This window comes from Pteropus vampyrus, unplaced genomic scaffold (assembly GCF_000151845.1).
Source record: "Pteropus vampyrus isolate Shadow unplaced genomic scaffold, Pvam_2.0 Scaffold388, whole genome shotgun sequence".
Classification (NCBI taxonomy): Eukaryota; Metazoa; Chordata; class Mammalia; order Chiroptera; family Pteropodidae; genus Pteropus; species Pteropus vampyrus.
This window is the reverse complement of record NW_011889169.1, coordinates 1,304,099-1,316,771: the sequence shown is the minus strand read 5'-3', so window position 1 is coordinate 1,316,771 and position 12,673 is coordinate 1,304,099. Positions and strand designations below refer to the sequence as shown.

Genomic DNA, 12,673 nt, shown 5'->3' with positions numbered 1-12,673 from the left:
AGGACAGCAGGGGCGGAACGTGACTTTTTGGTGTCCCATAATGCCCTGGCACAACACTAGGTACACGGCAGGTGCCCAGAGCAGCTTGCTTGGCAGTTGCCAACACTGAACTCAGCTGGAAATTTCTCAGTTGTATTTCACCACTCTTAATTTTCATCACCCTAAGAGGCCTCTGGTTATCTCGACCCCAAACTGATAGACTGTCCTGGCTCCACACGAGGGAGTGGATTCCTAGTCCAGGGTTCCTGCTTCCCAGAAGGAAATTTTCGAGCCCAACAGGCCTGGCCTCAAAGGCAAATCAATGTTTGCATGGCAGGACAATTTGGTTTGCTATCAGAGGAAATGCTCCTTTATGGTTATTATTCAAATCTCTCCTTCTGTACCGGGTGGCATTCCCACTCTGCCTCAGGCTGTTCCTGAAAGCAATGATCTCCCTCTCCTCTCCCTCCCTGCCACCCCCTGTCCCTGGGTCCTTACCCATCCAGACTTCCCCAAACTGCCCAGCTCCAAGCTTCTTCTCCAGCTTGAGGGATTCCCGGGGGATCTCCCAGGCATCTTTCTCCCACGGCTTCTGTGGCTTGGAGGACACGCAGGGCACTGTCAGCTTCTGGCAGAGTCCATCGCTCCCCTCTGGAACAGAGCCCCTGGTTAGTCGAGGGCAGCCAGCTCTGAGCCAGCCAGCTCTGAGCCAGCCAGAGACTTCCCCTCGGAGGCCTCCCTGCCTGGTTCACTGCATCTAGCCAATGTTTTAACAGGCTGCTATGATCAGGGACATTCCCAAGAGAGCAGGGCATGATAAGATGCCACCTCCACCCTTCTGCTCAATAGGCCTAAGATTTCAGGAACATCCAAAGCAACCATGTATTTGGGGAGGGTCAGGAAGAGCTCAGCGAGCCTCAGAGGCTGCAACACACCCTTGACTAAGATTCCCCGGAGATAGGCCCACCCAGTTGGGGCGTGGTCCTGGTCAGGACTTACTCTTGTAGTGGGCCACCAGCTCCTGCAGGGTGTTGAAGGTGTTCCGTGGGGAGATGTAGAAGCCCCCATTGTCCAGGGTCCGGATCTTATAATGTTTCACTGCATCCCTGTGCTGGGGGTCATAGTCTCGCACGGACAAAGAGTAGCTCCCTGCATTGGTCAGAGAGACGCTGCTCAGGAGTGAGACCTCAGAGGCCTGCCATCTAATGTCGGCATGCTGACACCCCTTCCCGACACCCCTGTAAGGCCACCACTGGCACTATCCTGGCACCTGGGTAGTGAAGCACAAGAGTAAGAGTGGGTTGTGGAGTCAGGCTGCCTGGGTTCTCTTCCAGGCTCCTCCATGTCCAGCTCTGAGACAGTGGACAAGTCACCTCTCTGTGCCTCAGTTTCCTCATCTGTAAAATGGGATTGGTCATCATACCTCCCTATCTCATCACATTGCTTGATGATTAAAAGAAGTAATGCTTATAAGGTGCCTGGGATGTCAACAGTAAATGTTGGCTGTCATCATCATCATCATCATCATCATCATCATCATTGTCATCATTATTATTATCATCGTTATTATCTATCTGTTTATCTTCTATCATTTATCTATCTATCATCTATCTATTTATCTGTCTATCTATCTATCTATCTATCTATCTATCTATTATCTGTCTGTATATCTATCTATCTATCTATCTATCTATCTATCTAGATAGCGTGAGGAGGGCTGGGTCACCTTTGGTGGTCTCGCTGTCTCTGATCATGAAGGAGCCCAGCACGTTGCCAGGGGCCAGGAGTTGGCGCTCTGCATCCTTCCGGCTGATGCCCTTGAAGAACCACCTGGTGGAAATGGGAGGAGACAGTGCGTGGGGGAGGAGACAGCGCATGGGGGAGGAGACAGCGTGGGGGTTGATACAGCGTGTAAACCCCTAGGGGATCGGGCGCAGTCCTGTTCAGCTCACAAGGGCGCCAGAATACAAAGGGCCTGGTTTCCCACAGCATGGATTTTCCTCAAATACTCTTTATGGAACAACAATTTCTTTTGATATTAAAACAGACATTTTACCAGGGTTGAATGCAGTTTGCCGAGACTAAAACGCTGGGGGGCTTTCTTTGAGAAAAGTAACACAGCATTACAAATACAAAATGCCCAGGGGTCATTCCAGTGCCACTCATGGGAGAAGTAAGGTGATGGACAGAAGGACAGAAAGGCTGAGTGGGAAGATATAGTAGTCTTAAGCAGCTGTGGTTAAAATCTCACTTGTGCAAATTTCACAAGGATACGATATTCCTCTCAGGGCCTCAAGGGCCATGTGAGTTAGGGTCTGATCTCTGTCACCTTCACAGGTTATCCCCCTTTGTATGTACAGTATTGAATATAAGTTGGCATGAATTTCTAAGTGAAAATGTGAGATTTAAAATAATTTTATACTTGGGGACATATCCCTGGATATTTTCTTCATTCTCCCAGATATTTGGGATATTTGGTGAGAAAGTTTAAGCAGCATCAACTGAATCTATTTCTACCCTCAGTAGGGGGAGGAGTAGTTCATGTGCTGTAATGGAGAAAGGCCCAGACTGGAGGTCAGCAGGCTTTGACCTTGCCATAAACCTGCTATGGAGAAAGATAGCTAACAGTCATCTGCCCAACAACTTATGGAATCGTTGCCCTTATAATCCCCATTTTATAGATGAGGAAACTGAGAAACAGAGCAAGTGGCTTGTTTGGCAAGTGGCATACCACAGCTGGGATGTGGTAGAGGCTGGATTCAAATCCAGGCAGCCTAGCTCTAGAGCCCAAGCTCTTAATCACTATGCCGCACTACCCGTCTGCCTTCTCTGCTTTCATTTTGTAAAGTGGTTCACGCGTGGTACAATAATCAAGCAATGCTATAGGTACGCAGTAAGAACTGTCTCCCTGGAAATTCCACACCTAGGAAGTTATCTCACAGATCTTGCACAAGGAAGAAATGCTAGTAAGAAGTATTCAGAAGGGAATAAAATAGGTTTCCATAAGAGAGAAAGTCACAGAGGGGACCCACTTTAGACAGGGTGGTCAGGGAAGGCCTCTCTGAGACTCAAAGGATGAGAAGGAGCCAGCCAAAGAGTCCCAGGAAGAGTGCGCCAGGCAGGAGAGATGGTGAATGCAAAGGCCCTGAGGCAGGAACAAGGCTGGTTTTCCTTAGGCTTCCTTCTGGAGGGCAGGAAAATAGAATACTTACTCCTCTGTCTCCAGAGAGTCAACGCGGGCGACATAGTTGCTTGGGATGTAGCCTTCTTTCTGGGTGGCCAGGCACCGAGCCTTCCACCACTCCCCAGACCTGAGAGACATGAGGGAGCAAAGGAGTTGGGGGCAGATGGACTCCCCCTGGTTCTCTTGGGCCCCTCAGCCTCAACCTAGGATACCCCTTTGCTTACACCCCATGATTACCGTGGGGATCTTTACGGTAGTCCCCGCCATGCATCCGAAGATCTGGCATCACGGCCAGTCCTTGCATTCTCAGACCAAGGAACTACCCTTTCTCCCTGGATTTGTGGCTTTGGCCTTCCTAGCCATACCCAAGATGAGGCCCTGTGCCAATGGCAGACTCATAGAATTTCAGTTGGGACCGAGAGCCGGAGGGAGTGGGCTCAGGAGTCTGACCAAGCATAACCACTGCCATTTTTGGGCCCTCGCACAGTACTAAACATGACACACACTGATGGTGAAGACTGGAGGAAATCGGAGGCAGCAAACTCAGAGATTCAAGGATTTCTGAATGCAAAGTCACCTCAGCAGGGGCTGGTCCAAAGGTAAGCCTGTAGCTTGATCACAGGAGGAAGGCTTCCCTGAGAAAGTGCTTTCACTGGTTGATCTTAGTCTGGACATGCACCGTTAGTAAGTACACAGGCCCCTTTATTTTGGCTTTCATCCAGGTGAATAGCAAGCCCTTCTTCCTCTATTATGTTCAGGTTCTCATCAGTCATTTACACCTTAGGATAAGATCGTCTATCAGGTTCTTTATTGAAGCACAAAAGAGAGAATAATTGTGTATTATAGGTAAGTATGTCTTAGGGGGAGTGGGATGGGGACTTACTCCTCCAGGACCACCATCTGGTCCCCCTTCTGGAAACTAAGGTCTTCGTGGTGAATGGCCTCGTAATCATACAGGGCAATCACGATGATGTCCTCAGAACCTTCTGAGAAGAGAGATACATGGGATGGTGAGGCTTTATCTGAGTACCCCCACAGCCCTGGGTATTTCCCATACCAACACCGGCACCCGCCCTAGACCAATCAATGTGTGTCTGTCTCCTGGTATAAGTAAGCATCTTGCCATGCTGGGTGCGATTCTACAGTTTAAAACTAACAATGTTTTTTTCATGTTATTAAACAGTGTTATAGACACAAAATATCTTGTAAGAAGTACTTTGGGGCAATTTAGGGGATTTTCAAGGGTGTTTTTGACCGTTTGGGACTTTTGCCTCAAGCTCTCACTGAGAACCTAACCCAATCCCTGACATAACACAGGACTCCGCAGCATCTGTTTGCCAGATACTTACTCTCTGTGGACCCCGGTGGGTTGCCGTTGCTGTTGTCAGGTCGCTGTAGGGGAGAAATGGGAGAAGGCGATGAATCCAACAGTGTGTGTGGAGCCAGAGAAGGTCTGTGTCAAAAAGGGTGCCCAAGAGCCTCTCAGCCCAGCCTGTGTGTCATGGGAGGAGGCCCAGAGAGGGCAAGGGACATGCCTGAGGTCACATAGCACGTTAGAGGCACAGCCTCCACAAGGATCCAGGTCTCTTGGGGGGTGGACTCTGCCCTTGGCCTTGGAGAACACTGGCTTGTCCCGTCCCTTGACATATAGTGAAAGGGTTGGTCCAGATCTGTGTTTTTCAAGGTATGTTTGGAGAAACCCTGGGTCCACCAACATGTCCTATGAGTAAAGGCTCCATGATTTATGTGGAAGAACCCAAGTGTCCATCTTAAGGAGATTTGATGCCTACTCTGTGGCACTCTAAGCAGCCCTAATAAGAGGGAGATGGGGCTTCACTCCTGACTCAACTAGACCTCAAGGATATATTGTCACGTGAACAAAACTAGTTCTTTAGAATGATATTTCTAAAGAACTAGTTTTGTTCTTGAACTAGTATAGTTCTTTACATAAAACTCACACATCCTAAATACTTTGTGTGGACACATACTATATATGTGTGAGTGGAAATTCACAGCAAAGGTTTGCAGGGGTCCAAACTGACAACAGCTGGTGCCTGCGGGTAGGGGAGTGAAACCTCTGGGGATGGGTCACTGGTCAGAAGAAACTGTAGCTTTAACTGTAATTTATGACTTTTTTTTTTTCCCAAGGGGAATGGATCTGTGTGCCACACACTTACATAAACAGTGATTTAAAGAAACCGGTTTGGGAAACACTGAGGAGCACATTCTCTTCTGGGAGAGTCACGAAGTTCATCACAAAGATTCACAAAGGCTCGGAGGTGTCCTCGCGGGAGAAGCCTGTTTTGCCCAGAGTTTCACAAACTTGGTGAACCCTTTCTCTGAGTAACACTTAGAAACTTACTGTCGAACTAGTGTCCTGCGGGAGGGGAATAATGAATGGCTGAATATAGAATCCCTTAAATCTAATGCTCAGAGAGGACAACCAAAAACCGATGGGAGAAAACCCTCTCTGCCTCCTGCTGGTGACAAGCTAGAGGTCCTCAGAGAACCTGAGAACCTGGAGCCTTAGCCACAGAAAGGACACAGATTAGGAGAAAAGCAGAACCAGGAGTGACTGAGGGTTTAGGGTGTCAGCTCAGGACATCACCTGTGTGAGAAGGTCATGTAATCTCAGGCTGTATTAATAGAGGTCGAGTGTCAGAGGGAGGGGGGTGACTACTCCACTATTCTCCCATTTTCAGAATTAGTCCTGTTCTAGATATCGTGCCTGGAAAAGGGCAAGCAGGCTGAAGAGAGGTCAGAAACCTATGTTATGAGCAAGATGATTTAGAAGAAATGGGTGGGTTGGGACAAGATCTTTCTCTTCAATCTCTACAGGCTGTCATGAGGCAAAGAGAGTAGAAGTGTTTGAGGGCAGGGCTAAGGGGTCAGTTTGGGAACAAAGAAAGGAGTAAGGGTTATGGGGTAACAGGCCTTCCTTCAGTACGAGGAAGAACTTTCTAAGGGGCATCAAGGAGTACACTCCTTGGAGGCAGCAAACAGAGGCTGTGCTTCCCTGGACAGCTCCGGATTGGAGCATGGACTCAAGGCCCCCAGAGGCGAGAGAACCCAGCAGGGGGGTGGGTAGAAAGACCTGGCTCTGCTGCTTCCCAGCTGTGTGACCCCAGGAAGCCATTTAACCTCTTTGAGCCTTAGTCACCCTGGCTGGAAAGTGGCAGAACTCCTGCCTCACAGCTTTTGGTGAGGTTTAATGGTGTCGAAACACTTCACTCCAGCACCTGGAACATAGTAGGTGTTCAAAGAATGGTAACAATTATTACAACTGTTACTGCTGCTATTAGTACTGTACTAGTACTGGTACTGTTATTGTTACCCCCACTGTTACTACTGTTACTGCTCTCCCACTATCTGCCACTATCACAGCTCCCATTATTAGTGGTGCTGCTTGCTACCATGACTACTGCAGCCACCATTACCATCACTCTTACCACCATTACTGCCCTTCTGATCTCTGCATTCGGCCCCTGCCTATTGCTCTTGCTCCTGCCTCTGGTACTTTGGAACATGCACTGCCCGAGTTTGAATCCTGGCTCTGCCCCTTACTAACCGTGTGGCCTTCGGCAAGTTATTTTATCTCTCTGCTTCTTAATGTACAATGGGTACAATAAGAATCGTGACCAACAATAGGATTATTGTGAGGATTCGAGGTGTTGATAACTGCAAAGCACTTAGGAGAGCCCTTGGTAAGCTCTGTACAAGTAAAGACAAATAAGTAAACACCTCTACCAGTATCACCACTTCTCCTATTTACCGTTTCCACTATGGCTCCTGCTGCTGCTGCTGCGGTACTCCCCCCAGCACCGTCATCACTGTTCTAACTACAATTGTGATTACGGTTATCGCTATGACGCTGGTACTATCCTCATTACTGTCGTTTCTTCGACTACTGTTGTTACTCATCTGGTCACCCATTACTCTCAGCCCTGCTTCTGCTACTGCCCAGGCTGGAAGCCTGTCGTGCTCACTAGGACCTGGTCACTGCAGCCCAGGCTGATGGGCCAAGGCCTGCCAAGGCCTGGGCAACAGGACAAGGAGAAGGGACGCCCTTTGCCCTGGGCGCTCGGGGCAGATGCACCCTGGAGAGTTAAGGTGCTGCTGGTGACTGGTCAGCTCCATTTTACTCCAAATGCACCTGCTTACCCTTGGGAAAACAGGAGGCTGTTAGGGCAATTTGGGGCAGCAAGGGGCAGCTCCCCATCCCCTGCCCCTGGCCTCAGGACTGCCCTCCCCGCTCCCCTGCTTCTTCTCCCACTCACCCGCTTGCCTGAAGATGTGGGATCTGGCACATACACGGCGCTGTGTGTGTTGGCACTGGGCTCGGTTTTTGAGACCTTGCCTCTGTCTCGAAGGAACTTGGACTTCACACACCCCATCCTGTGGCAGAGAGAAGGGAGGTGAGCCTGGCTGGCCCTGAACCCCATGCAGGGGAGTCTTCGATGCTAGATTCTAGGCCTCCTGCCCCCGGCTGCATCCCCCTCTCTTTCCCCATCTCACCTCCCCTGCCAACCCCATTCCTCCATCCTCAACAAATGGAGCTCACCCTGCCCTTGTCACCTCTGGGCTTCCCCACGTCCCTGTCGGCCATGCACTGCACAGAGCTGACAAGTTGTGATAGTCATATTACCGAGGACTCTGCCATGGGGAGTTTATTTAGAGAGTAAATCATGAGGACCATCGAAATTCAAAAGGTAGAGCTGGGGAGCAGAGTGGGTGGTGGGCACAGCTGGCTCAGTGGTCAGAAGCCTGAGCTGACACTTAGTCTCCCTCCCAGCACCTCACTCATCACTCCCCCTCCTCCTCGTCTCAGTTCCTCATCAGCGGAATGGGGGATAATAACCTACTTGCAGGGTGTTGGAAGCATAAGGGAAAGCATGTAGGTGGGGAGCTACTCAGCTCAGTGTCAGGCTCAGAGCAAATAGTAAAGTAAAACTGTAATGTAAGAATAAATTACCATTTTATATTGAATGACAAAGATGAGGTTAAACAGTCTAGCTAAATAATAGTCAAACACCATATTCCTCCTATTATTTTATAATTGCCTTGTAACAGCTCTCTCTCTCTCTCTCTGTCTGTCTGTCTGTCTCTCTCTCTCTCTCTTCCTCCTTCCCTTCTTTCTCTCTTAGATTTATTTGGTCATTCATTCATCCATTTACTCAGCAAACATGTGTCGAGCACCTTTCTAAACCACAAATAAGACAAGCAAGTTCATGCCCTTACAGAGCATACACTGAAGACGAAGGGGAGACACAGGCAATAAACAGGCAAATTGATAAATAACGAGATAAATTTAGATACTGGAGAGTGTGAGGACAATAAGAGGATGTGACAGGGAACATCTCTGTGGGCCCCCTATAGACAAGGTGGTCGGGGAAGGCCTCTCTGAAAAGGTGATGTTAGACCTGGAGCCTGAATGATGCAAAGGAGCCTGAATGATGCAAAAGAGCCAGTCATATAACACTCTGAGGGAACAGTGTTCCAGGCAGATGGAACAGCAAGTGCAAAGGTCCTGAGGCTGGAATGTGCTTTGAGAGAATGAGGCACCGAAAGGAGGCCAGTGTGGCTAGAGATCATAGGCAGAGGAGAGGATGGTATATGACAGAGGCTGCCACATCTTGTACAGCCAGTGAGGAGTTTGGATTTGATTCTAAGGATGATGGCAAACCATGGAAAGTTTTAGGCAGTAGAATGATGAGATTCAGCTTAAATAACCCCACTGGCTGCTGGGTTGAGGATAGACTGTCAGGAGCAGGGCAGGGAACCCTGTCTACTGCAGTTGTCCAGGCATGGGATGATGGTGGCCTGACCCAGGGTGGTGGCTATTGAGGTAAGAAGGAGACAGATTCAGGGGCCATTTTGGAGGTAGAGCTACAGACCGTGCTGATGGATTAATTAAATTTAAAGATACTTAGAGAAAATACATTTACCTGATCAGAGTCAAAACTTATTTGTAAAAGTGGCAGAAATATTTCATTTCTTTTCTCTAAATGCGTATATGTATTTGTGGAGGAGACAGGCTGTGAGCAGCCCCATAAGGAAGTAATCGTTTTCCTCATCTGCACAATTGAAATTTTCTTCTAAAACAGAGCTCATTTATACTTAGCTTGTTAAAATAAACATGTGTTAGTGGTTTAAGAAAAAAAAAAATCCCAAATTCTTAGGCTTAAGGAAGTGATTAAAACAATTTAAAAAAAAATTTTATTTACAAGGATGTTTCTGTCCTGGTGGGAATTGGGAACTATTTACCACCTCAAGACCTAAGTGGTTTCTGCCTCATTTGCCTTTTGTGAGGAACCAGTTCAGACTCCTGAAGTTCTGGATCATCGATTTGAAAAATTATCACAATTAATCATTGCTTTATAATGTACTTGTATACATTAAAATTTTTTTTTATAGGGTTTATTCGAGCCAAACTGAAGAACTATGTTGGGAGCAAGATCTCAAATGCTCCACCTGTATTTGTATGCGTTTAAAACAGAAACCAACACCTCTTTGATTTGTGATAAATATGTATCACAGTTCTGGGAAATAAAACAGCGTATTATGTGGTGTTGTAGAGCATAACATTACATTTCATATGTTTTGATCAATAAGAGGGCGTTCTGGGAAGAGCACTGCTGTGTGATGTGAGGCTGCTCCCTCCACCTCTCTGAGCACCTATCAAGGATCATTTACTTCACAATTTACATATTCAAGACAGTCACAAGGTCCTGAGGGATGGGCCTCTGAAGGCACTGTGTTCATGTGTGATTCAAGGCCGTCCCTGAGAAAGGATGGTGGGGTTTTACCTCAGAAAATGGTAAGGATGGTGGTGAGCACTGAGTTATAAGTGTAAAGGTATCTGGCACACAGTAGTGCTCAGAAACGTTAGCATAAAGGAAGCACAAATTGCAATTCCTTTAGCCCACAGGTTTAGAGATACCACAACACTAGAGAAGTGAACTTTTTAAAATAGAGAATTCTCATTGGTTCAATTTTTGCACAATAAAGTGTGATTTTTTAAAAAAGTGATATACCTGCAGGAGTCCAATTGGCATAAAATGTGATTGTCCTCCTGAACCAAGAGAACCATTCCACCTCCATGGTGCATGACTGCTCGACCTAGAAGCGTAATGTGGGCCACATATACAGTTTAAAATTCTCTATAGCCACATTTTTCAAAGTAAAAAGAAACGAGTGAATTAATTTTCAGGTATATTTATTTTCCCCAATGTTTCAAAAGTCTTATTAATGGGTAATCAATATAAACATTATCAGTGAAATAATTTACATTCTTTTTTTCATGCTAAGTCTTTGAATCTCAGTATGTATTTTACACATACAGCACATCTCAGTAAAGACTCGCCATGTTTCAGGTGCTCAATTGCTATCTGTGGCTAAAGCTACTGTAATCAAGGTACAGATATAGAATATTTCCATCCTTGCACACAGCAGAGGCTGGTCTTTCCCATGTCTGTGTCCTTCAGCACTTAGCTCAGCGACTCCCTGGCACACAGCAGGAGCATAATGCATGGTTAGTAGGAAAATGCATGCCCAGAGCCTGTGCTCTATGTAGTTGCTCCAACATAAAGGTGTCAGGACATGGGTCGTGCTCCAGGACAGAGTTGAGAAGGGAAGACTGGACATAGATAATTACATTCCCAAGTCACATATAAAGAAGCTGGCAGGGATTGGCATAGTCAGAGCCATGCAAAAATTGCTAAGATACTTAGTGAATGAAAACAGCAAACTACAAAACATATAATATCGAGCCATTTTTGAAAAGTATAGTTATATCCTGGTTCTGCCACTAACGTGTATGTTTAGTATGTTCGTAGAAAAACAACATGTTTATAATAACTGAGCAGCAGGATGACAAAGTTGGATTTTGAAGAACAGGGAGGATTTCAATAAAAATTTGGGGAAAGTCAAGAATGATCCAAAGAAGAACTGACTTCCAAAAAGGATTTGAGGGAGCTTATAATATTAAACCACGTACAGAGCACTTCAAGGCTCCTGAAGGGTTATGCTATGCCATTCAGAAAGGAAAGATTACTGAACCAGAAGCCTAGGGTATGACCGCTATTGCCACTGGGTACTAGATTTATCTCTGAGCTTCCTAGTAACCAAGATAAATATGGGAATTTGTACATTGTCACCATAAAATCCCAGGAAGCATGGCAATTTTTTAATAGAAACAAGTATTTTTTGAGTACTCAATAAAGAGAATTTATTACGTGGATCCTCATATAAAGGTCACTGAAGGACACAGTGGACAGTTTCTCCAACTGTGATATGGGAACAGAATCTGCAATATGTTGATGAGTGGTTCCCAAATAGATGGGGCTGATGTTTGGGTGGGTTGGGGGAACCATGGGATGGGGCGCGGGTAGAGATGGGATGAGGGAAGAGGTTTACATGGCCCAGGACCTCTCAGTATGGTGGAGACTGCAAAAGCCCTGTGGCAGGGTGGCTTGAAGTGACTTTAGAAATGTAACAGAGTGCCTGGCTACTCTGAGTGTGACCAGCATGAGGACCAGCATCATCATCATACAGGAGCTGTTAGAAATGCAGAATCTTAGGCCCAACCTCCCAGATCAGAATGTGATTCTTGAGCTCATTCTAGCTGGGAAGCACCCATGCAGGGAACATCCTTTGTGCTTGCTTCCTCAGCAACCATCCCTCTTCTGGTAACAGCACATGGATTTTCCTGAGGAAACCAGCCTTCTCCCACTCAGCGCGTAGGGTTTCAGGTTTCATGTCCCCCTGGCAACCAGCAGTGGTTGGTTTAGCTGTTGGCATGTATGTGATTGTAGCTGGGGCAATCAGATTCTACCCTGGGATTTTGCTGGAAAAATTAGGGAAAACACATTCTCTTTGTTGTTGATAGAGATGTAGCTGTAGATGTAGGAACCTGGAGCTCTTGAGAGTCATCCTGACATCACGAAAGATGGAGGGCAGATTGCTAAGCAATGGAGACAAAGTGATTCCTGAAGACTTGTTTGAACGCCTGGATCCAGCTATGCTTGAAGCTTTTCAACCGCAGGACTTTTCCAGTTCATGAGTAAATAAATTCTCAATTTTGCCTAAGCCAATTTGAATTGGATTTCTGCCACTTGCACCCAAATGGTCCTCTGATTCTTGCATAGTCCTGAGCCACACCCTAGAAAGAATGAACCAGAGTCTCTGGGGATGAGAGCCTTTAATCTGCATTTCTAACAATTCTTCAGGAGATTCTTATACACTAAAATTTGTGACCCACCAATGTGGTGGAATGAGGGCCTAGCTTGGGGTAATAATTCAGATCTGAATCTTGGTTCCGCCTCTGACTGGCTATGTGATCTTGGTTAAGTCACTTCCCTTCTCTGAGCCTCATTTTCTTCTCTGAAAAATAGGAGGCATTTGCTTCTCAGGCTTGACCTGAGGTCCTGTGTAACAGGGATGTGAAAGACTTCTTAAAACCTCTGAGAATGTACATGAATCTTGTCTAATGTGATTCAAAGCCAGGCTGTG

The 12,673-nt window shown here is 46.7% G+C and overlaps 1 protein-coding gene across 2 annotated transcripts in view; it reads right to left on the bottom strand.

Annotated features, from left to right (window-relative positions):
- Positions 1–12,673, bottom strand: part of HCK (HCK proto-oncogene, Src family tyrosine kinase) — a 36,975-nt gene that overhangs the window by 12,556 nt on the left and 11,746 nt on the right. Inside the window, exons 2-8 of one of the 2 annotated variants that reach the window (XM_011380150.2) lie at positions 7,441–7,558; positions 4,513–4,555; positions 4,047–4,149; positions 3,192–3,290; positions 1,706–1,809; positions 979–1,128; positions 478–630 (exon numbers count right to left, since the gene is read on the bottom strand). In XM_011380150.2, the coding sequence (XP_011378452.1) occupies positions 478–630; positions 979–1,128; positions 1,706–1,809; positions 3,192–3,290; positions 4,047–4,149; positions 4,513–4,555; positions 7,441–7,557 (769 nt within the window). In that variant the 5' untranslated portion in view covers position 7,558. Of the gene's footprint in view, positions 1–477; positions 631–978; positions 1,129–1,705; positions 1,810–3,191; positions 3,291–4,046; positions 4,150–4,512; positions 4,556–7,440; positions 8,250–12,673 lie in introns of those variants that run through there. The other variant, XM_023523256.1, reaches the window with a different exon arrangement.